This window comes from Xiphophorus couchianus, chromosome 6 (genome assembly GCF_001444195.1).
Source record: "Xiphophorus couchianus chromosome 6, X_couchianus-1.0, whole genome shotgun sequence".
NCBI classification, from domain to species: Eukaryota; Metazoa; Chordata; class Actinopteri; order Cyprinodontiformes; family Poeciliidae; genus Xiphophorus; species Xiphophorus couchianus.
Window position 1 is genome coordinate 24,700,836 of NC_040233.1, and position 26,771 is coordinate 24,727,606.

Below are 26,771 nucleotides of genomic sequence, written 5' to 3' on the forward strand. Positions count from 1 at the left end.
GACCAAAAGAACTTTGAGTTTAGTTTGTCCAAGTTCTATTTTCTGGTTCTTATTTTTTACACAGATTTTTGGTTGGTATTTTGTAGTTCCTTAGTGCTCGATTGTAGTCCCAGTTCTCCATGTATGTTGTGATCTGTTTGGATCAGTTCCTTTTTCCGGTTTTCTGGCACCTTCTTGTGTTTGACATTCTTCCTCTGTGCCTTAGCAGGGTTGCCACTGAATGTGGAGGAAGCTGTATATCAGGACACACATGAAAATATGCAGACACAACAAAGGAAGCATCCTCGCGCCATGGATAAAAGCTGACAGTTTGGAAATTGAGCCTTGGGACCGATGGAGGCATCCGGACCTAATCACTAAGAAATTTAAACTAGGCAGCAGGGTTCTGAGATGAGCAGCAATGTCGGGGGAATATTACTGTAAAAATGCAACATAAACAATGAGATATATGAAGAAAACTCATTTTTCTCTATGCTATATAACCTCTCCATCCCGAGGAGAAGTTGCACATAAGGGAGGCAGACAATATAATGAAAGAGTTCTGTCTTAGTATTAAAAGACTTCCCATTCTCGAAGGGGCCATTTAGGGTAAAGAATACAAAACCCAAGCCTTCATTTCCACAGAAATTGTCCTCCTCCTGCTATTCCTTTCTACTTCAGCGATCAGCATTATCTTCTCCGTGCCAATCTCTGTGTTTGTGTGGACAGAAGATGAGGAGGATGAGACTTTGGGAGGAAAAAGTGAGAGGGAGGAGGGTTAAGTCTAGATTTGATCCCTGCTAAAAGGACTGTTTGTTTTACAGCTGACGACCCCAGAGTTTAATCTGGCGCTTAGCTGCCTGCTCAATCTCTTCTCCTTCATCTCTCTCCATCCTCCATGCCTCTCCCCTTCAACTCTGTCTCTCCTACTCGTGCAATCCCATCATCCGTTCTCTGCGAGTTAAACCACACACACACTGCAACCTCTCCTACATCCTCCTCTCTCTGTCCTATCCTCCTCCATCCCTTGTCATCGCTCCATTTCTTTCCTCTTCTTCTGCAGCGCCAGGAGCAGTTGTTTGCGATTCACATTTAGCTGTATCCATCAAGGTTGGGTGTTAGGCAGAAAATGAAGCTGGGGTTACATCATATTGTTGAGCCTGCATGTGTGTGGGAGGATGGGAAAGAGTGCAGTGATGGTTTGAGGTCCTGAAATCTGTCCATGTGTGTGTCAAGATTAAATTTTTTATGTGCGATCTCAAATTTTTCCCATGCGTGTGTGTTTGCAAAGTGCATGTGTGAGACTAAAGGACAATAGTGAGAGTGTAGGTTAAACAGGATGAGGGTATTGCAGCAGATGAGGGTCATGCTGTGAGTCTTAAGGGTCAAATCCTGTTATAAGTAAGAGGGATCAGGGCATTAGCATGGCTCTGCTTTTTTTGTACTGCTGCAATATCCACAGACTGAGAGTAAGAGATGCTCTCCGAGAGTGTCTCATGAATTGTTGAAAATTGCCAAGAGATTTCAGTTTATGCATAACAAAACAGAGCAACACACTCTCAGACAAACACAGCAGGAAAGTAAAAGGAGAAATTTAGCAAATGAGGTGAACAATGAACTTGAAAAAGGCAGCTCAATTTAGAGGTGAGAAAGACTGGGAAAGCCTTATAGAGACCCCCGTTATGGAGACCTTCAGCTCACACCTCTGGGAGAATTTCTCTCATGGTCTGAGTTAGATTGGGTTAAGTTAAGATTCTACATCTCAAATGTGACTTCCAGGAGCAGCAGCCTTATGGTGATTAGTTCCCCTTGCAGTGAATATCACAGAACCTGCAAAACTGCAGAGGTGAATAAAGAGGCCTTCAGGTCTTGATTGGCTTTGGGGACTCCTAAAACACTAGACAGGTACAGAGTGGATCTGTGGTTGCAGGAGCAACGTTGTGGCTATAGAGAAGGGTGCAGATTGGGTTTAACAAAGTACTACCAAAATGTACAATGACCCAGAAAGGGGAAACAGGGACCATTCCAGTCTGTTGATTCAGACTGAGGATATTCTTGAGTGGTTGAAGAGTCACTTTGTGGATGTCCTTAATTTTATTATCATATCCTCCCATATGTTAGGACTTGGGGAAAGACACTCGCGACTTAAGAAGTGATTGTTAAAATGCTCCTTTATGGCAGGGTACCAGAAATGGATGAGATTAATACCAAATTGCTCAAGGCCTTGGACATAGTGGGCCTGTCATGATCATCAATGTCACATGAATTACTGGTCTCAATCCTGTAAAAAAGAGGACCAAAGAGTGGGTTCCAATTTTGAAGGGATCATACTTCTCAGCTTCCCTGGTACGCTTACTCCAGGATGCTGGAGTCTCCAACTGATTGTTGAACCTTGGATTCAGGAAGAACAGTTGCATTTGTTCTGGCTATGGATTAGTGGACCAGAGTTTTACACTGATGGAACTGCTGTGAGGTTCATAAAGGTTTGGTTTCCAGTATATATGTTTTGTGGACCAAGTGTTATTACCATATAACCCAAGGCAATTTGTGGGTGGTGTTGATGAACACGGGGTACCGGGGATGCGTTTAAGGGCTATCTTATCTCATATACTCAAAGCAAGACTGTGTATGTGCTCTTAACACAGTGCAGTGCTAATAAAGAAGATGTTAAGGCATACTTTTGGAGAGGATGGCATATGGTTTTGAACCTTTGGGGTCTCATCTGCTTTGGCAGACAATATGGTTCTGTTGGTGTCTTTAGATAGGGACCAGAATGATAATCAGCTTCTCAAGTTTTGAGCCATGGTCCTGATGTGAAAATACACCTACTACTCCCGCCAGATTGAGGATTCATATTTTCTTCAAGGGGAGGTTGGGTATCTCTGTGACTTATTCACAAGTAGCAGTATGATAGAACAGAAATGGACAGATGGATTAGGGCCTTAAAATATGGATGGTGCTCCATTCTGTGTGTGATGACAAAAGAGCTGAGCCAGAAAGTAAAGCTCTCAATTTAATAGTCAGTCTACATTCCCAACCCTTAACTATGATGGGACTAATGAGTTCTGGATCGCAACCAAGAGAACAAGATAATGGATACAAGCAGCTGACTCTGTAAGTCCAGATATAGCCGCTGCTCTCCACAGTGAAAGGATTCAGTTAAAGTGGTATGGGCTTCTGATTAGGTTACCTTATGGGAACCTCCCCAAGGAGTTTTGCAGGCCCCTACCAATATGCCTGGGTTTCCCCCCTGGACTTATTACCCAGACACCCAAACCTCACATGCATATGCTGGTAAATATTTCACAGATATAGGCCGAGTGGCACAATTTCAGATTTTTTAACTGCATCTGAATGTTTTTGACACATGTTCTGAATAGTTCAGATTTTTTTTAACCTTATATAAAAAAGATTGTATAGATTCAGATTTATGTTCCGAGTGAAAACTATGTTTTAGAAGCTCATTTGCAATCAAATCAATTTCTGTAAATCTAAATAGGTTGTATGAAATTGACTGCTTCCTGCTCACTGTATCAGTTCCCGGTTTTTGAATTACCAGATATATGAGCTAACTATATGTTTCATATGCTGGTATATTTTTGAAAGTTCAGGAGGTATGAGAGTTATAATGTAATGCTGATCTTTTTTCTCTTCAAAATATCCTGTTCTGAAGAAGTCATCTAGCACAATGTCAGTGAAAAATATCATCTTCATCCTTGATAAAAACTAATAAATCAGGTCTTGTAAGCTTTTACCAAGAACTTTCACAATGACAAAACACAATCGCTTTGACAACTGTGTTGAGAAGCTATTGTGATGGTGCTCTAAAAGTGTGTAATCCCTGTGGCCTTTCTGCCGTTGAGAATGTCTCACTTTAGTTTCTGCGAGGTTTTAAACTTACCAACTTACCATTTATGTAATGCTATAAAAGGAGATTTTGCATCCAGAAACTATTCTTGAAATCAGTTCTAAACTAACAGATTAAACTCAAGCAACTTACCAAAGCAATTAATCATTACACTTCCATGCAAATGCTTTAAGTAACTAACCACAATCATGTTTACACATTGAGATGAATGTAGGATAAACTTTTCTATGTTTATACAGCAGCATGTCAAATTTCAACTAAAATACTTAATATATTGTAGTTTTGCAAGTCTTGGACGACATTCACTGCAAAAACACAAAATCATATCAAGTAATTTTGGCTTTTTTTCTTGTTCAAATATTTTACTACACTTGACATAAGACAAAATTAATACCTTTCAGCAAGATATTTGTTTTAAGTAAATAATTCCTTCATTTTGATGAAAAAGTACTTGTTCCACTGGCAGATTATTTCACTTATGGGAAAAATGTCTTGCTGTAATTGAAATAATCTACCGATGGAACTCATACTTTTCCATTAATATTAAGGAATTTACTCAAAACAAGCTCCTACATCTTGCTGAAATGTTATTTGTAAGTTAGTTTTGTCTTATTTCACCTGTACTAAGATATTTGCTGCATCACAAACAGATGGTATTACAAAGTCTGGACACGTCCTAAGCATAAAGCCAAATTAGCAACAGTTTGAAAATATAAAAAGCAACAAAAACAACCAACATAATCCTAACCTACTTAAAACAGCTAAGTTCTAGTCTAAAATATCACAAGTTCAGAAATAAATGTTTGTCTTTTTAATGAAATATCTGGTTTCAACAGTATCTGTGCAAGATGCTGTACCATGTTGTCTCCAGACATTTTAACATAAATTACCTTTAAATATATGTTTAGTAACTAGAAGGTTTATATTTTGAGTTCCAACTTGCTTCAGGTGCAAGGTGACACGCTGCAGATCAGTTTTCTTTAATATCATAATCTGATTTGTTGGCAGTTTTAACTGTAGCTGATGCAGTTTGCAGGTGGTTAGGGATGTAAAAACATTTTTATGTGCAGATTGCTTTTGATCCTTCTTTGGATCGCATTATGTAAAAACCCAGAGGCCGCTCTGCTGTGTAGACTTGATACATTAGAAACATTTACCCTTATCGGTTAAACCCAGCGGCTCAGTGTTGCTGTTGCTTTATTCACTTTATGCATCTTCCTCCAGCCTGGTTATTATAAAATGTGTTACAAACATGTCCAAATATATAAAATACACAGTCCATTTGTAGAGCTGCGATTTCTGCTCATACAAAAACCTGTCTGAAATTTGGACTTGAATGTGCTGGACAAAAGCAGCTCCTTCAAATGTTCATGATAGAAGATCCATTCAAATGATTGTGTTACTATATTTTAAAAGAATCACATCATGCTGTTAGTATAATAATGAATAAATGTCCCCCAAAGCAGTGAAGTGGTGCTTTAAAAGGCATAATCAGCGGTGCTAGAACAAAATATTGCACCTCCTGCTGTAACTGGTTGCCGTATAATGAAATCTCATCGCAGGGTTGGCCGTAATAATCCGAGTTAGGAACAAGAGAGATGATTTACATGAGAGATTTCCTTTCTCCTCTGTGCTTTATGGCTGTGCCGCATCAGCTGAATTGTCAGCAGAGTATCTCACAGGGGGGAAAGCTATCAATACAGAGAAGAGAATAAAAGCTGAGCGGAGACATGGCTCGTCTCTCTCTTTAGAGGTAAAGGGGGATAATTTCATGAATGAAAAATTAAGTCAATAAATTCACAACAAAATGCCCCAAAGCAGAGTGTGGATTCATGTGTGACAGAATGAAAGCTTGCTGATGCCACTTTTCACTTTAAAACCAGAAGGCTTTGGAATCAGTTTCTGTTTCTTTTTTTTTTTTTATCTTTCTGGCCTCTTAGCCTGCCAGGGTTGTGCCGTTCTCCGGGGAGCTGTGGTTTCTGAAAGGTTCCTCCTCGTACTTAATCCCTCCATCTCTTTGTGTCCAGGCAAAAAATATATCCGCATGAAACTCAAGAGGATGCCGAAAAGGAGGCCTGGTCGAGTGAGGGGGGTAAAAAAAAGAGCTGCTTTCAAACATTTCGCTATGGTATTGAGGAAAAAATGGCGATAAGACTAATGGAGGTATTGCAAAATGAGAAAAGGCTGAATTTTGCTTTTCAGATTAACTTCAATTATCCCACTACAGAGAAAGAAGATGGCTTAATCTCAGTATTCTGTAACTGAGATTAGTTTATGATCGTCAAACTTGTCCAATGTTTTGGGTTTTTTTTTAATTTAAACAAAGCTGAATAATATAGAACAATTAATTCAATACATCTATGGACCAGATGAAGTTTAATATGGAGGTTGGAGACTACATCGACAAGACATACTCTTAGGTATGGACAGCTATCGCATTGTTCATTGTTATAAAATTTATTTAACAGCAAGAAGTTCCAATAAATTATGTTTGAAAATGCCAAAACCTGGCTGCATTATCTCAATTATTTTTGCTACACTCTTAAAACAGATGTGTTAATAATGTGAATTGAGTCAAAATCCAACAATGATGTGTCTTTACAAGGATGACCCATTTTATTTAACATTTACTGTGCTAATAATTCAACACAACTGATGTGTTACAATTATTTAACATAGTTTTCATTTACACAGTTGCTAAATAATTTGAACACAATTTAAATCTTTAAATATATTTCTCTAAGTGGCGCCTGCCTGCTGTTTAAACACTAAAGCCTTGGTTGATCGTTGTTGGTGAACATGAGTTTCCTTCTGATGGCCGCTTCCAGCAGGATAATGAATCATATCTCACAGCTCAAAACATCTCAACATGACAAAAAGGTTCACTGTACTATAACGCAGACACCAGATCTCTGAGATGGAGCATAAACTCTGCAAAAGTAATATTTTTCCATTGTCCTGTTTGCTTTTTTCCATACTTTTCTACACCTGGAAAATAAAGAAAATGCACTTCTCATTTTATTTCGCACCGATTTGTGAGTTCAGTGGGGCTTTCCACTCTAACGTAAAGTAACAGCATCAATTCAAATCCATCCTGGGCTGTGGTGTATAAAACCTGGTCTAGAACCCAGGTGCACCTCTTAATAGAAAACGCAGCAACAAGAAAGAAAGACCAGCCGTTTCATACATCATGTTCATCATCATCATGTCTTTATTTGAGTGTAAACAAACTCTGAAAAGAGCATCAGTCAGCTTCTTGATTATTGGATTTAACATGATTAATCTAGTTTGCAGTCACTGATAATAAAACATGATCACTCCAGTGCAAAAGGATCACTTTCACCTCATTTTGCCCTTATAAATAAATGCTGTGGTCATAGAAGGAGACGGTTAGATTATTGTACTGGAAATAAATACAAAGGAGGGAGGCTGTGAAAAAACCTCGCTCTGTCAGAAGTCATCCATAATAAGACTGTAAAAACTGTAACTGAAATGTAAAAGTGATCCCATTTTGCAGCGTGCATAATAAATAATGATACTTCCATAAGAACTGTCTGCGACCTCAGTTCAGTGTAACGGCTTAACCTAATCTCCTCTCTTCATCTTGTACTTGATTTAAATATTTGCATGTGAGAATGTTGACAGTTGTGAGTTTTGTCGACGTGCGTTTGGACACAACCAGGCGTCCGGAGGCTCATTGGGTTAGTAACAAAATCAGCCCATTAAATACATAACAGAAGAAGAGCTGCAAAAATAACTCTCTTAAAAACAAATAAACTTACAATCACAGCAGTTAGTGTTGAACTCAAAGAAACAATTCATTTAGTCACTTCTGTTTTTCATTAACATAAATATTTACAATCCAGCAGAAAAAAAAGCCATCATACTTCACATAAACGAGAACAACAAAAACATAACTGCAGTCAGAACCACAAACAGGACGAGTGAGAATATATGTAGTGTGTAGCTGTTCTTATATTAGTCATTCTGTAACTAATGAGAGCTCAGCCTCCGTCTTCAAAAAAATTCATCATTAAAGTGGACGAAAATTCAGGGCAGTGAACTGCAACCAAAAATAAGTTTAAAAAAACAAAACAACTTTCCATTTGACCAGATTTTGTTTCCTTTAGTGAAAAGGAACTAAAAGTACAAAAATAATCCTGTATGATGGAATGTTTTAGGGAATGGGAATGTCTTCATTCATCGGTTTATATGATGCATTTAAAGATAGGAAGAAAAAAAGAAAAAACAAGATGAAACGTCTAAGATAAATCTTGTGGCTTTGCTCTCATCAAACAACAAAAAAAACCTTTCAACTACTTCTTCTTCTATTGCTGAGATAAGGACAAAAGTGAGGAGAAAATCTGCTTTTAGGTCCATCTTTGAAGAAGGAGGCTGGGCTGCCTTCGATGCAGCCAGGCAGCTCTAAAAAGGAGCATCACCCCTTTGTTGTGATTCATTGACGTAGCTGCATGTCTGTGTGCTGAATCCTTCTATCACACCTCCTCTTAAGGCTTTCAAGCTGATTTGGATCAAAGTCAGTCTCAGGGGAATAATTTGACATAAACATAAAGTTAAGGAGGGGCAAAATCATCGCCTACGACCGTACTCCACTAAATTGTAATTTTTCAGAGAACTTTCTATAGCTTCTTGATCTTTTGATTGACAAAGGGAGGCTTAAGCCGGCATTAATAGCTTCATCTGACAGTTGTTTTGCAGTTTGAACATCTTAAAGGCTGAATGGTTTTACATTGAGTCTGGACTGATGGGGAATAACCTCAAAACAAAAACAGGAGCGCCACAGACTGAAGCCGAAAGTTATCAACAGCGCGGGAATAAGGAGGAAAACAAGTGTTAAAATGTTAAAATGATCCCCACACTGGCCAGATGATTGGATTAGGACATCATTACACTAGGCTGGATCCACTTAGATACAATAAAGCAGCTGCAGCTGCCACCATTCCAGTTCTGGAAACATTTCTGACTAGAAGGGAAAAGACAGGAGGAGCAGAACTTCTTCTTCATGGGGGGTTGGATTAAATATATACTGTATATTCTGTTTTGTTTCGAAGCCATCTTTCCTCTGTCCTGTCGGGTCGGGAGGTGGCAGATGACGGGCCTCTATGTGAAGCTCTGAAGCGGCTGGCTGACCCTCATGCACACCCAGTAAAAGGCCCGAGCCAAGGTGACCAGAACCAGGAGCAGCATGACGGCCCACGAGGCGTAGATGCCCGGGTAGGTCTGCGCCTTCACCCACGTTCCAGCCTGAAGCAAGACGGGACAGAACAGAGCCGGCCCTTTAAATGACGCTACGACAACAATCGGCTAGTTCCAGTCCACACATAGAAAATCCACGTAACCAAGCAGCGTAAAGACATAATCATATATGCAGAGGTTTTTTTTCTGGAATGCCCAATTATGTTGCTGTAATCTTCAATGAATTTCAGTTAAGCATCAGCAAACTTTCACTGCTGATTAACATATTAACATTTTTGTGGATTAGCTAATAAATTGCTCTCAGTAAACCCCAGGAAAAAATTAAACAGCCATGTATTAAATATTTTATTTTATTCAAGAATGAGTGTAAAACCTCTTCTGTAATGTAAAAGGAACTATAAAACAAATCTACGAGCTAGAGCCAATATTCACACCCAGTAAACGTTTTGTCACATTACAGCCACCAGCTTTAATAGATTTTATTTGGTAAAAGCGATTAACTGTGGAAGGAACTAGGATTGAAAAGTGTGGGGGACTCATAGAAACATTTTTTCACTGCAGATACAGGCTTCAAATGACAAACTCTAGAAGGAAACTGCCATGGCTGTAAAAAGGAAAACAGATGAAGACTTATTTAAATATTCAGGATTCATATGTTTTAGAAACAATTCATCAGAAATTTATCTCAGAAAATTCTGTAGAGGGCAAGCCTTAAATATAAAACTATAGATAAAGACTGGATGGATGGATGAGAGAAAAAGATTGATGAATGAATGAATGAATGAATGAATGGGTAAATGAGAGAAAATGATGAATGGATAGATGGACAAGAAAGGATGGATGGATTAGTGCATGGATGAGAGAAAAAGGTGAATGATGGATGGACAAGACAGGACAAATGGATGGTTGGATGGATGGATGGATGATGATGGATGGATGGATGAATGTAACCCCATCAGAAGTTTTCAAACCTCCAGATCAAAGTTATTTCTTCCAGCTGTCAAACCTTCAGCTGTTGGACTGAAACCTGTTTCTTTCAGAACCTGGAGTTCATGTTTTCAGTCGGCCATGACACCAATCCCTGAGACAGAAACTAAAACACTAATTAGGTCAGAAAACATCCTCCTCTGACCTATTTATCAGTTTTTCTGCTCTTATCTCAATTATGAACAATCCAGATTGTTTAAATGATTCAGGTTTCTTTCTGGGTCCCATCTCTCATCTTCTGTTGCCGATCAAACGCCTGTTCCACATGTTAAAGCTGTTGAAGATCAATCTTTAGATCCCTGCATTTAAAATGTGCTTTTTTAAAATTAAATCCTGAATGCCTTTTGAGCGCCTCCTTCCTTTAGGTACATGCTGTTAGAAATTTGATGAAGTGCACTCGTATGAAGACTTGGCGTTTATCATCTCTTGTATCGTTCTTGTAATTAAAACAGCCTTTTTCATAAAACTAGATTAAATGGTGAGACATTTACTGGCTTCTTCACAGCTCTAAGCAGATCTACACATGTTGTGCTCATCTTGCACCCTCTGATGGTCATGGTGTAGGTTGCAGCTTCCATCTATTTTTGGCTGACTTTTTAAATGGGCAGTATTATGTAAAATCAACTCTTTTTGTTTTTTTAGCATCATGTTATAATGTTATTCCCTCATCAGAAACATACCTACAGTGTTGCTTTGATTCTTTCATACATGTTTGAGAAATCCTTTCATCTCCATCACAACCATTCAGCTGTTGAAAACGCACCGCCCTCGAGGACACAGCTCCTCAGAGGTGTAATTTACAAGCCTAAAAGAGCGGTCCTCCCCTGTTCCTCCTGCACTCAGCTCCTTCAGACTAGCCATCAGCAATTGCCAAACACCTAGTGGAACTGAGTTTGTTCCAGAAAGAACTGAAGTTTTTAAAGAGACAGAGGCTCAATTTCAAGGCATTAAATTAGGAAATCACATTTCTTTTAAGTCATGTTTTATACGAATACCATTTTTATAACAACTGAAATTAGCAATTATTTGATTGTGCTATAAAATGACACAATGTACCTAGGAAATACATAATAAATAAAAACATTTTAAAAAAAGATTGTTGGTATTCCGACCGTCTAATATAAAATCCTTGTTGGGGTTCACTCACCATTAGTCCAGCAGTGGAAATGCTGAACAGCAAGCAGAGTAGAAAGCACCACAAACTTCGCCTCCGGGGATACCTCTGTCCAATGGAGGATCTGCGGAGGAGGAGAGGAAACGTTTGATTTTTTTCATTGCTACAAACAAAAACCACCACGGCATCCGATGTTTTAACAGCAACCATTTTAATGACCAGGAAAGGCGCAGATGTTCACAATGCTCAGCGCATCTGTTGTCATTAACAATGGCTTTGTTAGAGCTGGCATGTGTAGGGTTATTACTCACAGCACTCAATATGGCCTCGCTCCGTGTTTAAAACGTAAAGAAATAGCAACTGCTTCTTTTTTTTTCTGTTATCCCTGTAAACAAGGGAATAAAGTAACACCTCCAGAAATACTTCCATTTATATTCTGACCTAACAAAGTTTCCTAAATAAAGCTAATTATAAGCACAGTGACGGAGTTCTGCTGTGATAAAATTAAATTTAAAAAAGTCTCCAACTTCTGACTTAAGTCTTTTTAGTCTAATTGCAGGAAAAACGACTGCATCATAAAGTGGAAAAAAAGCACTTTGTTCTTTCTTCCCTCACTTTTTTTCCCTGACAGTTTGAGCTGTTGAGGCATGGACCTTACAAATGAAAAACAAAGACCTTCATCAATCAGTTACCAACTTGCTCACCCAGCTGCAGACCGATCAGCTTTGCACGAAGGAGTCCTGTCATGGACCATTCTTTTTCAAACTCCACCATAAATTTTCAGTCGGACTGTTTGCTGGTTATGACACTGAGCTGATGTGCATGTCGAAGAGGGAGGAAACTAAAGTTTTCACTCACTTTGTTCTGCGGAAAGATGTTTTATAACCATCATCAAACCCACTTAGACAAAAAAATAACCTGAAAATACTCCATCCACCTGCAAACTGTGCGTTTTTTCTTTTTTATAAATTTCACTGGACTTACTCTTAAGAATAATTCCAGCATCTTCGTCTTCATCCATAATGCAGATATGAATCATCACTAAATATCACTTTCATCTCATTGTTTATTTCTTTTAAGGCACTTGAACTGTTTTAGGTGAACACAAATCATATTTATTTAGCTGAATGCATCAGAGGTGCACTGATAAATCAGCACCAATTATCTAATTTGGGGTGATCTGTGGTCAGTCAATAACTATATGTGAAATCGATCGTATCCACTGATCTTATCTACCTTTGAAGAGATCTGAAAATCAACCACTATTCAATTTTGTTCTGTATTGAAAGGGGGTGACAACAGTAACTCCTCTGCTTCCAAGTTAGCTAATTTCTCAATATATTAAGCAACGTTTCCAAAGGAAAAATAAAACAATGGGTAGTGGCCAAAATAAGAATCAGCAGCTCAGGCTTTTAAAGACCTGTGATCAGTCAGAAAACTGCAATCTGTGCAACCCTATTGTAAATAGTTTTTGGTTTAACTGTACATGTGCAAACTAAAATTAAACAGCAACTTAAAATTTCCAAGCTTGCAATACTTTTTTTTTTTGCTCGTTTTAAACAATAAACACAAAATTGGAAGAAATTTCAAATTCATGTGCTGCAGATGCCAGTATTTTAATACAGAATCTCTAAATCTATGACTTGACTGAGTGGACGGATAAATAGACGACTGGGTACATGGATAAATATAATATTTACTTAATGGGATGGAGAATAAAGTCTGAAAAAGTACAAGTATTTTTTATATTCAGTTATTTTCCATCTTAATCAAATTTCTGCCTCAGAGCCCTGGCTATTAAAAAGGTGTGATTTAAACCACCTCAGAGCTGCTTTTCTTTTCCTTTGCAGCTGATCACAAGAACATTGTGAAAAACACTAAGAAGCTTATTTATACATTACAGAAACATGGACTGCAGCAATGTTCAAACTAAATCCTCAAGGGAAGAACATATTCAAAATGAAACTGAGGAGGAATAAATAAGTTCAGGCTTTTTATCACCTGAAAACCAATGGGAAGGTTTGGTCTTTTCTGGCTCTGCAGGTTAAAGCTTCAGCCAGAGGCCAAAGATGGTAAAGAAAATGAGCACAGAAAAAGTCAGCTGGTGTATGAGAAAAAAAAAAAATTGCGTAAAGCTACTTACACTTTTTTGCAGTGCGGGCACCTGGCCAGCGTCCGGTCCGTGAACTCTGTCCACTGAAATCACAAAAGTTAAACACCCTGAGCATCAAATGGAGCCAAAAAGCAAGCTGCATGTTTGCCAAGGTTTCAGCTACAGTGATAAAAACTTATCAAGTGTGCCCACTGGGAATCGCTTTTTATTTCCCGCTAACAGGCGTTGCAGTTTGTTGCTTCAGCAGGCACTTTGTACTTAAAACTCTATTCTCATTTCCATAATAAATATACATGAGTGAAAATATATCCCAGACAGACCAACACAACATATCATCACTGCTTGGGTGAAAACTAATTAGTTTACAAACCCACCCAGGGCACAGATTTGTATTTTCATTCAGCCATCTTGCCTTCAAGCGGTTGTGTAACGTTCATCTAAACTTTAAAAAACCCCTTCTGCATCAGTCAGACAATATTTAACACAATTCTCCATTCTCCTCCTTCTTGAGCTAAACCTATGTCCTCTCTTCCATCATATATTTCATAACTATCTTTACTTGTCTTGTAGATTGTTTAAAAAAGCAGCAAGGAAAAATGTTTCTTTCCCTTCAACACAAAATGACCACAATACATCAGCAGTGTGTTGTTATGGCTATTGATCTGCAGCGATAACTCAGCACATTCTTGGCTCGCAGGAAGGATGTCCTGTCTTTTTAATAATTTACTTGCACCAGCATATTTCATAAATATCTTGTGGACCTGCAGAAATTCTCCCAGAATGCTTCAGTTGGAGGGAAGAAAAGTCACCCGAGGATCAAAAAGACAAAAGCCAATGTGCTTTAATTATTATTCTGCTGGTCAGCAAAGCAGTGGAACTGCTCTTCAGTCTACCTAAAGCTTCGCATACCTGTATGTTAGTTACTTTCTTCTAAATATTTTATGATTTTCTCTATTTTTTACTTGACAGCCTTGTTGATGGGTCCCAATATCAGGGTCCCTTTCACACTGTTACTTCCATGCTTTTCTAGCATTATGGAAAAGCATGGTAGTAGCAGTGGTGGTATGTTAATGACCTTTGGCCTTGTTAAAGCTGCACAAGATAAGGTTGACATTAGATAAATTTATTATTGAAATAATCGTCAACTAATTTGGCAATAGATTAATCGTTAACTGGAGAATGCCTTTAAAAATTGGTAATTTTGTCAAAAGTACAACATACCCAGAGCAGTAATTAAGCAAAAACTGCACAAGAATATATACATTTTGGATTTAAGATATAAAAAAAGAAACCTGTGTCTGTAAATATGTTCTATCCAAAACTCCACAAATGATAATGTTTTAGCTCCTACTAAGCACCTTTTGCAATCTAATCATTAATGGGTTGCTCCCAAAATTAATCAACAAATCAGCCCTTCACTGTATTGACATAAAGTCGAGCAAAAAGGGCTGAGATTTTCACATGTTGATGTTAGAAATAACTTTATTGTTACTGAGACAACGATAAAACAAATTACTTATCATAATAAAGATACAAACACGCCTCCAAATTACACTTACATTGATGAGCTGGGCTTCCAGCTGCGGAGGAGCATAGATACACCTCCAAATACCACAGCGATTGATTGACTGAAGGAAGTTGTGTAACTTTTACAAATTTCACCAAAAAAAGAGACTGTGCTGCAAGCTGAATTCTGACAATATTTGTTTCTCTTTATTATTTTGATGTGTTTTTAAGGAGAAAGCTGTTACCAAGAAGGTGTTGCTGCAGTGTCCACAGGAGACCCGGGCTCCAGCAGGCTGAGGGTCAGGACTGGCCGGCCCAGGATGAACAGGACCCAGATTTATTATCCTCTTACTGGAAGGAGACAGGCAGGCACACAAAGTCAGCATTCCCACCACGAGTGAATTATCACAATCATGATAAAATTTGGTGTGAGGGCAAACTGCGTTGTCAAAAAGCCTGATGTTTTGAGCTGCTATCTCAAGGGCGTGCTGCACCACGGCTTTATGAAATCCATCAGCAGCCCGTTCTCTCATTACTATACACAAAACCTCCATAAAAATCTACTTCACCCGACACAGACAGCGGCTCGGAATCACTGATCAGACAGAGGAACGGAGAAGTGTTGGTTGAGTCAGCGTGTCTGGCTGGAATGCAAAACAGTGACACTGGAGGTAAACATTTAATGAGGGAAAGTTGCCTACGAAGTATGCACACAATAAGCAGAAACAGCTTGCAGAGCTCAGTGAGCAATTATACTCCATTAGGCTGATGTTAGTGAAAACAGGAATATTATGTAAATATTTCCACTTACGTTTACCAGAATGGTAAAACGGTACAAGATTTCAGCAAGAATTAAAGAGTAATGCTTTTAAATACAGCTATATATTTAATTCAACAGAGGTTGTAGCCGAAAGCCTAACTATGATCTGCATTTATAGATTTATTATTTGATAAATTCCTGATTTCAGATCTTTTTTTAAACAATTAGATGCGCACAAATCAAGCCGTTTCCCTGCAGAAACAGATATCAGTTTTATTTTAGGTCTAACTTGCTTATCCCAGTTTATATTCTCATGATTAACTCGCAAATCCGTCTGTGTAAACTTTATTATAATTCAATGATTGAAACTTGTCGATCATATTTTAAAACAAAAAAGCATGTTCTGCTGTTTTCTTGATAAGGGCGATGATTCTAAATTCAACAAATAAAAATTATCTCCACTGATGCATTAAAGCGTAAATTCCAATCTCTGCATGATTATTACTAAACTCAAACAAGGTATGTGCTGTTGATGTGTTTAAAGACCGAAACAATTGGGAGTTTTAAATCTTAAGGAACAGAGACCAAAACACAGAATAATAAATCAATGTTTATTGTGGGTAGAAGGAAAATTAGCACCAGTCGTCTGATTTGTGCATCTCTAAAAATTTCTGAGGCCCTGATTGCAAATTTTTAAGATTAGGGCTTTGCCACCAACGTCCAGTCAGACATTAAAGTTGACACACACAGCTGCAGTCTTCAACAAAATCTCATCTTTCTCCTGCTGATAATGTTTTTATGTGGAGAAATTTATTGAATTGTTAGTCCAAGATCATCTTTAAAAAATCAGTTACCGTCAAAGAAATCAAACATGAGGTTAAATCAGGAATGTAATACGCAGATGTAGAAAAATAAGCTTTTTTTGTTCTTTAAAAAAATAGCCTCACAACTTTTTTGTCAAACACAGGCAGTGCACCACCAGCAACAGCAAAGTTTACTGCAGCCGAAGGCTTCATATAAAAAATGAAAATGTGCCATTACTAATTTTATATTTTGAGAGTAAACCCTGGTAGGGGACGTCATAATAGTATTTTTGGGTTCTCAATGTGGGCAAACTTGAGTTTTCATGCCTATAGTTTTAAACATTTCAGCAAAGGCAAATAGAAAGCATGGCTGGTTACATTACACAGAAATCATATAAATAGTCAGGGTTGTCCTAGAAGGTAAATTGTCTCATTCATTGCAAATAATTTCCCAAACTAAAATAAAATATCTACTGGGCTTAAAACAAAGTTTCATTTTATGTTTTTTATCACTGATCGTTGGTGAACTTGCTGCGCTTGTTGCTAAAGAGAGGACAACTGTGTCTTGATTCAAATTTCTCCGATGTGCTGGAATTGATCTTATGTCTGCATGTATTTAGTGCAGCCTGCTTTATGATCCACAGCAGATAAAAAGCAAACAGCATGTGCTGATAAAATGGAGAAGATTGTACTGCAACATCAATTCCTAGATCCTAACACCTCTGTGAAGCAAACCAGGCATCAAAATCATAAAGTTCGGATGAGTTGCTAAAACAATACATTTATTAGGACTGACAGCTTTGTGTTTTGGGATAGACTGTATGTATTTTTCTCTAAAGAGGCTTGGAATCTCCTTTGCACCTTGGAGACTGTAGACAGAAAGCTTTTGTCAAAACTGCAAAAATTGCCTGAGGAGTTTTTCGAATCTCGTTGTTCATCCAAACTCCATTGCTCTAAAAATTGTCCTGAGTATAAACAGATATATGGATGACAAAATTAGCATGCAGTTGGAGATACCAGGGGGAAAAAAAACAAAAAACTTTTACAGTCTGAGCTATAGTGACTTTCCACATTTCACAATACTTGCGAAATAGAAGTAAAAATTTCATGCCACGGTCGTTCTAATGAGGTCTCCTCATGTTAACTGTGCTGGCAGAAAGGCCTTAATTGAAGGCCTGCTGTTCTCACTGCACCTTGCTTCCTCTGCTTTTCTTTCCTTCTAGCAGGACAGTGTGTTACAGGAGTTCTGCAGGGCTGTGCATTCGCGATCAGAAAACAAGCACACAGAGTTTCTCACCAATATGGTCGGGGACAGGCAATCCTCTGAGAAGTGACTTTGCAGATGAGAAGACAGTTGCAAGGGCAGCGAACGTACTTCTTTCCTGCTGGGGCATTCTTAATGGGCTGCAGAGGGAGACAGAAACGCTCAGGAGATCAGAAGGCAGCAGAACCTCAGAGCCGAAGAGGAGAAGATAACGAGCCAATTATATGTGATGGGCGAGGATGAATAAATAGTACAGGAAGGAGAAAATTGTTTTCTAGCAGAAACTGTACACAAACTGCAAGTTAAGGTGGTGATTTATAACTAGTAAGAGTTCAAATATAAAACAATACTCAAAGAGCCAATTAAGCAGCATGTGGAATGGTATAAGAACACCCAAAACTTTGCATTTGATTTGTGAAATAAGAAGTATATGTTTTAAAAAATTAAGCATAAATAATAAACTGGAGCGCTATTTAGCCCCAACTATGTTTGAGTGTCTTATTAAAGGTGCGCATAATTTTTTTTGTTGCACATGGTATATTTTCTTCAAGGCATCAACTTAAAATCACAGATTGTTTCACTACATGTACCATCATATAAAGTTTTAATCAGACCTTTTTTATATTTCTTTAAAAAAAAAAAGAAGAAATTGTACCAGGGATGCACCGATCCACTGTTTTTACTTCTGTTACCAATAAAATATCTGAAGTTTAGTAGATAACGATCTGATGCAGAAAAACAATGCTGAACGGTTTTAAACATTTCCTTCTTTTTAAACAAAAACATACATGTACTAAATTAAAATGCATTTAATAACTCTGTACCAATAAAGCACACTTAAATACACTAATAGCTTCACAAACGTGGTCAATCATGTAAAACAAACAACACAACTTTAGTCTGTTAAATCAGTGCAATCAAGAGAATAACAGCCTATGTAAAATAAATAAATAAAGAAACTGACAAAATGATAGATTTACTATCTTGGTCAAACGCAAAAGTAAACTGCAACAAAACTTATTTTGAAGGGTTCAGAAAGTGCAATTAATAATTCTAAATATGACGTAAAATAAATAAATAAAACATGATGTTGTTCAGAGCACAAAACAGAGAATTAAACTGACTAGATCTGGCACATTGTCACCAATACCTGATCTAGATTTTTTTTTTCAATATTGGGACCAATACAGATATTAATATCAGATCGGTGAATCTTTAGTTTGTACTTTTACATGTCATTACTTGTGTTGCACTTCTCTGAGCGGTTTCATTTAACTAAATATTTTTTAGGTGTTTATTCACCCCGTTCTGACAAAATAAATCATGCACTTTTGTTTCCTGTGTCTGATACAAACTCTGTTGCTTTGGTATAAATCTGCCTAAGTGCAAAATCTTCGACTTGCAATGATGTGTATTGCAGTCAGTTTCCACCTATTGATCAAATGATGAGACAATCCAGATTACATTCAGATGGGTTTATACTTCTCCCAAAACCGCAGGATGGATGCTAGCTGATCCTGTTTTTTTTTTTGTTAGTTTTTTTACCATTTGAGCCAAAGGGAAGCTAAAATGGTGATGCTAAAACACACAAACACATTGGATTGTTTACTGCCATCCGCTAAAGGTCCGGGACATTATTATAAGCATAAATCCTAGTTCTCTCGTTTGTAATCAAGAATGACATATTGTGGACATTACAGCTATAATCAGGAGTCTCTCTAATCCTTCCATGAATCAAAGCCACTAGCAGACTCAGTCAGTACAATACCCACTCTATATTCCTCTATTACCCCTCTTCAAATGGAAATTATTTTAATGTAATAAGAACACAAACATTGAGAGATGTGCACTGCAGCTTCAAACATTGCTGCAATAACGAGCAGATCAACAACCGGTAATGAAAGAGGACAATATGTGCCTAACAGAACCCAAATAATGATGTTAATAAACAAAGAAAATGGCATATTTAATTTCAATAACTGCAGGTGCTTATATGTTTGAATTAAAACAGCTTAATTAGAGACCTGGGTGACAATATGCTTGATAAAACATGCCTAACAGTGCATGTTTACACAAGCTCTACATAATGTATTGTGTAAATCTACATATGTTGCCTCCATCTGCAAGTAGTTATTACTTATCGGTACAGGCTGATGCAAATCTTACATTTCTTCTCCCATCTGCATATTGATCTGCACTGCCAGCGATGCACCCTCCAGGAACCACGTCAACCTGTGAATGCAGCTGTGATTGCTGGTGAAATTACTCGCAGCGATTTCATCAGTGCAACTGTCAAATCGTTCCCCCCACTTCAATCAACGGGAACCTTTTTCTGTGGTCGAACACATGATTAGGAGTTGGCAAGTAAAGTTTGGGCTGAGCAACTGTTTTCTTGTCACAACTCTGCAATCTCTCGATAGAGGTAATAATTTCAAAAGACTTCAGAGCATTACATCAAATAATTGAATCATTGTTGTAATTACCACACAAGCATAATGAGAGCTATTGTACGTGCAGACATTTTTAAACGTGTCGCTTATGTCTGTTCGTGTCCTTGTCTCTGCAGAAATCAGCTCTGATTACAAATTAAATTATTTAATAATGCTGCGTGTGATGAATATTTTCATTATAAACTTCACTGACAATATGCCATTTGGAAGAAGACCTAATTACAAACTGACTTATACTGCATTCATCCAACCAAATCCTTCTGAACATTAATTTGGAGCTCAGAGGTGTGGAGGAATAAACAAAAAAGAAAAATCCAGCTCTTATTTTTGAGTCTGTCGTTCATTTTTACCTTTTTGTTTTACATTAAAACAACTACCTCAGTCATTAGAGTAGGAACTGTTCTGTTTATGCTTAAGGTAAGTGTTGGAAATAAGATCCAGATTCTGAACTCAAGACTACATAAATTTAACATGAACCTCTTTGTCTTTACAGAGACGCATATACCCTAACATCCAGTAGTGGCCACACTTCCGCTAGTCCAAAGCAAATATTTTATTTAGCTTTAAAACATTTAGTGCAATTAGTTTCCCCAAAATTAATATTACCTGATATATTCTAAAGTACTATTTACTTGGTTGCTTTGTAAACTTTCAGATGAATAAAGCTCAACATCTGTGATAATGCAGAGGTTATTAACGTAAGAATTCAAGTAGTTAAGACGTTTATATCCATGCTCTTATTTTGAAAGGGTTGAGCAGCTCTGCTTCCTGTCCTCACAAAACAATAAAACACAGACAATAGAGGACAACATATAAACATAAATACAATATCTAAAGAATAAAACATGTACATTTTATTGAAACATGTTTTATTAAAACATGCAAAAACGTTATTGGTGAGCAATGATTGTAATCTTTCAGTGACAGATATAATTTGAATTGAATACCGTGTTGTTGCAGTGTTTTAACAATGACAGAACTAACTTTTTAGTTAGCGGTGACTGCCACTGCTAACATCCCACATAAAGACTGTATAACTGACAGCAGGAGAAATGAAACTGGCAGATCTGAATGCTGTGCAACACAGTTTGTGACACATTCTCTGCCTTTGGAGGTTATCCCACATAGGTGCAGACAATAACTACATAAGTAGCTGTATTAACAGGTAACTGAATATTCAAACTGTTGTTAAAGACAGAATAAAATATATCAATATTGCAGTTATGTTGTAACCTTCAAGGTTTGAAGAGGCAGAGACTGATACACTGTGCTACTCTTGGAGCTCAGGCTTTGTTATTATTCAATTTTCAGTTTTGGGAAGTAAGGGAAAAAAAATCTATGAAAAATCAAAGTTGTATTTCATTAAATATATGACGATCAATAAGTCTCACTACTTTTGGCCTATGTATATAATAACCAACAGTATGTACTGTGGTATCCAAAGTCGGTCCTCGAGGGCCGGCATCCTGCATGATTTAGTTCTCCCCCTGGTTAGGGACATGGAGAAGTAAAAAAAACAACAACAAAAAACCCCAACTAGGACTAGATGGAGAAAGATGATCTGCAGAGGCAATCTCTGAATGGAAAAGCCGAAAGAAGATGGTGAATTATAACAATACTGAAAGGTTCAAGTGATAAAACAATCAATAGACCTTTAAAAATTGGCTAATTTGACACACAGCCATAGTGCATCGGCTGCACTTGATTATGGCCCAATGACTCAGCATTCTGAAGGTTCTTCCTGTTTAATCCTCAGACATTTAATTTGTTGTGCTCCTAACTGATGAAGTGAGAATGAACACCACTGTGAGATCCAAACAGCTGTCTGAGGCCTCAAGAGGGAGAATTGTGGCAGCTTATGAGTCTGGTAAAGGATTTAAAAAAGGTCTTATAAGAATTGGAAGTCAGTCAGTTTAATTTACTACATTTTAACAATAATCAGCATTGTTACAATCGAAAGGCCGATTGAAAATAGCAACTAGTGGATCATTATTTGTTGTTCTTTTCTTGTTGAAATCTTTGTGGTTCTCTAAAAAATAATAATCAGGCCTTAATGTTTGCTATAGTGTAATGTTTGTTCTGATTGCTATAGGAGTTGATATTACTCAGTATGCCATAAAAGGGCTGTCAGTTACACAACAACAATCTTAGCTCTCCACTGGAAAATGCCATGCACGCCTGCTGGCACACAGCACTTATGCTCACAGTCAAGTTGTGCCTCAAACAGCGATCTGTCAGTGAATATACAGCAGAGGAGTTTTGGAGTGGTCAACAACCTCAATGCCTTTGATCTGGTTCTAAACTCTGTAGTCACAAACTATTTTATCCATCTTTACTGATTTTACATCCGTCAGTAAGTGCATCAGAAGTTTTGCAATAAATAACTGGATATATTGTCGACGAGTCTGAACCATGTCAATATCAAATGACTCAGCGTACGTTTTAAAACCAGGACTGGATGTTCATGTTTAGAGCTGTCCACTTATATTTGATACAGCAAGAATCTATGTTGATGCCAGTGTGACATTGAAATGGCTTATTTACTTCTAAGTGAAGTGCAAAATTAGCTTAAATTACCTAAAGAACCTAAGCTTTCTCAAGAAGTACAGTCTGCTCTGTTCCCTCTTAACAGCTTCACTGTTACAAGTATAGTCCAGTCTGCTGTCAAGACGGACAATGGAGACATTTTTTATTGAAAAATGTAAAGATAAAAGTCTCAAATTTGCATGTGCAGATACAAATCTAATACCAATAGATCCTCCTGTTACCTTTTTTAATTTTGTATACCCGTTTAACAAGGGGTGAAGAATAAAATTGATTTCTGTAAGCTTAATGAACCAGACAAGGATGACTCTGAAACAATTTTAAAAAAAACACACAAGCTCAACATCAGGATACTTTATGATAATGTCAGTAGGAAAAAGCTGAGTAAAATACAACAAGTAGCTGCTGCAAACAGGGTTTCTACACATTTTCATGTAAACATTTCAGGGCTTTTCAGAGCCAGCTACTTGGTTTTCTCAGTAATTGACCTGACATTAAAGTATAAAAATTCAAATTCATCTAATGTACACTCGCTTATTCTTGGAGGGTCTATGCCCTTTTTTCACTTCCGATACAAACATCTGAGGTTTAGTGTCGCTGATACCAGTCCAATACAGAAAAACAGTGCTGAATTAACTTAAAACAATTCTTATTTCAAACACAGACATAAATGTATTTAATTATAAATATATTTTACAACTCTGCACTAGTATATTGCGCTTAAATACACCAACAGATTCACAAGCTTGGTCTAACATGTAAACGGAACACAACCTTACGTTGTTCAGTCAGTGCGATTAGAAATACAACAGCAAATGTAAAATGAATAACAACGAAACAAACTGACAAAAACAAAAAGGTTGAATGCCTTGGTCAATCATTTAAAAATAAACTACAACAAACGTTTGTTCAGATGGTACAGAAAGTGCAATTAGGAATCCATGAATGAATGAATGAATGACTGACTGAATGACTGACTGACTGACTGACTGACTGACTGACTCACTGACTGACTCACTCACTCACTCACTCACTCACTCACTGAATGAATGAATGAATGAATGAATACAATCCTTAGAGAATTGGATATGAAAAAAAGTGCAGAAATGCACATATTTTTCCATACTTTGTTTTTCCTTCTTATCCAGATTTGGAAATTACCTTAATTTAAATTGTTCTGACATTTTCAATTCTGCTGAAAATTCAAGCAAAAGGTGGAGACAGCGCTGTAAATAAGTCTTTTCAACAAATTGGAATTGAGTATTCAATAAATCTGTGGTAAACTGAGATCTAAACTAATTTGTGATAACAGATCTAATAGTTGGTACCTCTATTTTATGTGTCCGAGTATTTTTTGCATATTTTGCTGTACACTCTTTTGGAGTAACTCACCGTTGCTTCATTGCAAACCCCACACTTCACCACATGCTGGTGGATCTTCCCCTCCACGGAGATGAGGCTCTGACACACCCTGCAGCTGATAACAGGGGCATTTCCGCTCTCCGGGGAGGCGAGTGGGGAGTAGGGTGGAGGGTCCTCCCCTAGGAGTACCGAGGGCTGACTGGCACTGGGGAAATGGGGGAAACCTGAACAAGGAGGATAGAATACAAAACATAAGAGTAGTAATGCCTGTGTGACAAATGTGTGATTGTTGGAAGTCACAAGAGAAATGCAGTGGACCGGGAAAAAAATAAGACTCATGACAAGTAACCCATTACAGCAAACAAGATAATGAGATTAGGTCTGGAGTTCAGCAGAAAGGAGCTTTAGTAGAAAAACAGTCTTGGAATGCGGATGAGAGCCGCTAAACTACAGTGTGTGGAACAGCTTAACCTAAAAATCATATGAAAGCATGCAAAACTGTCTGCTCTATTTTTTTTAATTCAGAGAAAACCGAGAGGCTAGTGAAAAGTGAAATACATTCTCTCTGAATATTTAAATGCTTTTCCTGGGAGTTATGATGGGTCGCAGCATCCCTCCGCAGCATCCGTAGTCACTTCCTACTGTCCATCAAATCAGGTGTTTCTAGGATGCTAGCCAACCGCTACCATTTCTTCTATTTAGACACCCAGAGACAACATTTAGCTAAAACAAACTGTTCAAAATAACAGAATGCCCCAAAAATATTCATTCTAATAGTGTCATTAAAACAAGTTCACGGTAAAGCTTAGCAAATAGTTGCTAAAGAGTTAGCATCATTTAAGCTAATAATACAACGGTTACCTGGTTCATATAAATTCTATAAAACTACACAATTTATCAGAGGGAGTGTGTTCATTAGATGCTTTTATGTACAATATCCTTATCAAGCAACATAAAACCTCCACAATTAGTCCCTGTCATAGTGAAGCTAACAGGCTAACCGTAATGCCCAGTCAGTGCTAGAGGCTATGGTAAGCTAGGCTAACAGAGGCTGGAGTAAGGACAGAGGATGCATCACTCTGCATACTCACCCTCTGGTTTGTTGGGCACACCGTAGGACCCAGCGCCGGGAGAAACCCCGCCGTTACCGCTGCCAAGAGCACCATCCCCCAAATCTGAGAGCAACGGGGACCTCTCGCCGTCCGCCATAACGAGAGCAAGGCGCAGGTAAGGGGGGAGAGAGAGAGCGGGAGAGACGATGCAGACCGATTCGGTGTTGTATTGTTGTCTCGGAAATGAAGGCGTCACATGATCACACCCACCCACCAACACCAACCCAGAGCACCCAGTACCGGTGCTGCTGAGGTAACGGTGCCCGAGGGTGTGGCACTGCTCTCACCGGGCATGATTCAGAGAGATGCGCCCTGATAATAACATTAGGTAAGGCGCATTATGATTCTGTTATTTACTTGTCGTGACTTCCCATTTATTGCGATGTGAACCCCGTGAAAAGACAGGAAACTTATTATTGTTGTTTTAGGCCAGCTAATGTAACTATAAGAAATATATGAGACAAAGATTTATTTTTTTTTCATTTATAGAGGTGAAGGGGGCATTCCCCAAAGTTAGGATGATCCCTAGAAATATGAATTTAAGCGACTGTCCAGGGTGTAGCCAGGTCTCACCCAATGACTGCTGGAGATAAGCACCAGCCCCTCCGTGATCCTGCAAGAAGTATATATAGTGAACATTTCTTTATTTGATCGAACAACAATGTTTTGGGAAGACCCAGAGTTTTTTCTTTTGTTTTCTTTTTCATAGGCCCAATATAAACTCATTAGGCCTATTAGTTTTATGGATATCAAAAATCATATAAGTTGTAGTTGCTTAGGATTTTTGTGAATATAAACAATATTCAAGTATTTGAAAATTATCAGATTATAGTCGATTTCTTTGACAACAACATGGAGTCATTGGCAACAGGATGTATTAAACCTACCTTGCATCAGTTAATACCTGCTGATAGATTAGGCTACCTATTACTATACTGTAATTTGCTTTAATAAAAGAATTTTCCCCTAACACATCTACAATTGTTTAAAAAAAATTGTGATTGGTCACAAGTAAGTGACTGTAGTTTGTCAAACTTCACTTAACTTTACTTAACTTGACAACTTAAACTTGGATAAACTTAATTTGATTACTTGTAACCAATTATTGCAATCTTAATTATAGCAGGATTCGTCTTACAACACAGATGCTCTCCATCCAAACTTACTGAGCTATTATTGAAAGAAGAATGGGCAAAAAGCTCAGTCCAAATGTGCAGACCTTCAAGAGACTTTTGACTTGTAGCTCCGTGAAAGGTAGTCCTAAAGAGTACTGACTCAGTCGGAGCGGCTGTATTTCATTTGTAAAAACATTTAAAAATCATGCATCTTTGCCTTTTACATAAAAAACAAAATAAAATACACTGAAGTTTTTGGTTGTAATCTGACAAAAAAAGGTCAAAATGTTGCAGAGTACATTGAGAGCATAGTAAACGGTGTGTTTGTTGCAAAGATGGGTCAGAAACTAAAAAGTTGGGAAACTCAGGTCTTGGCCAATACTCCTTTTCTGTTGATGTTGCTTTCTTGTTCCTCTATTTCCATACTTTTGCTTCAAGCCAATCAAGTCTAACTTCTAAATCACTCAACTATAAAAAGGGCACTGTGTTATCTAAATAACCAATACTGAATTAAAAAAGTTATTTAACTTTTTTCTCTACAGACATGATAGAAAGGAAATTAAAACAAGCGTAGAAC

At 37.7% G+C, this 26,771-nt stretch overlaps 1 protein-coding gene across 2 annotated transcripts in view; it reads right to left on the reverse strand.

Moving 5' to 3' along the window:
* The window catches only part of pip4p1a (phosphatidylinositol-4,5-bisphosphate 4-phosphatase 1a), a 33,002-nt gene extending 7,517 nt beyond the window's left edge, over nucleotides 1-25,485 (reverse strand). Inside the window, exons 1-7 of one of the 2 annotated variants that reach the window (XM_028019433.1) lie at nucleotides 25,059-25,473; nucleotides 23,998-24,191; nucleotides 17,645-17,751; nucleotides 15,030-15,135; nucleotides 13,309-13,361; nucleotides 11,199-11,289; nucleotides 7,036-9,112 (exon numbers count right to left, since the gene is read on the reverse strand). In XM_028019433.1, coding sequence (XP_027875234.1) covers nucleotides 8,969-9,112; nucleotides 11,199-11,289; nucleotides 13,309-13,361; nucleotides 15,030-15,135; nucleotides 17,645-17,751; nucleotides 23,998-24,191; nucleotides 25,059-25,176 — 813 coding nt within the window. In that variant the 5' untranslated portion in view covers nucleotides 25,177-25,473 and the 3' untranslated portion in view covers nucleotides 7,036-8,968. Of the gene's footprint in view, nucleotides 1-7,035; nucleotides 9,113-11,198; nucleotides 11,290-13,308; nucleotides 13,362-15,029; nucleotides 15,136-17,644; nucleotides 17,752-23,997; nucleotides 24,192-25,058 lie in introns of those variants that run through there. The other variant, XM_028019435.1, reaches the window with a different exon arrangement.
* Nucleotides 25,486-26,771: the final 1,286 nt, after the last annotated feature.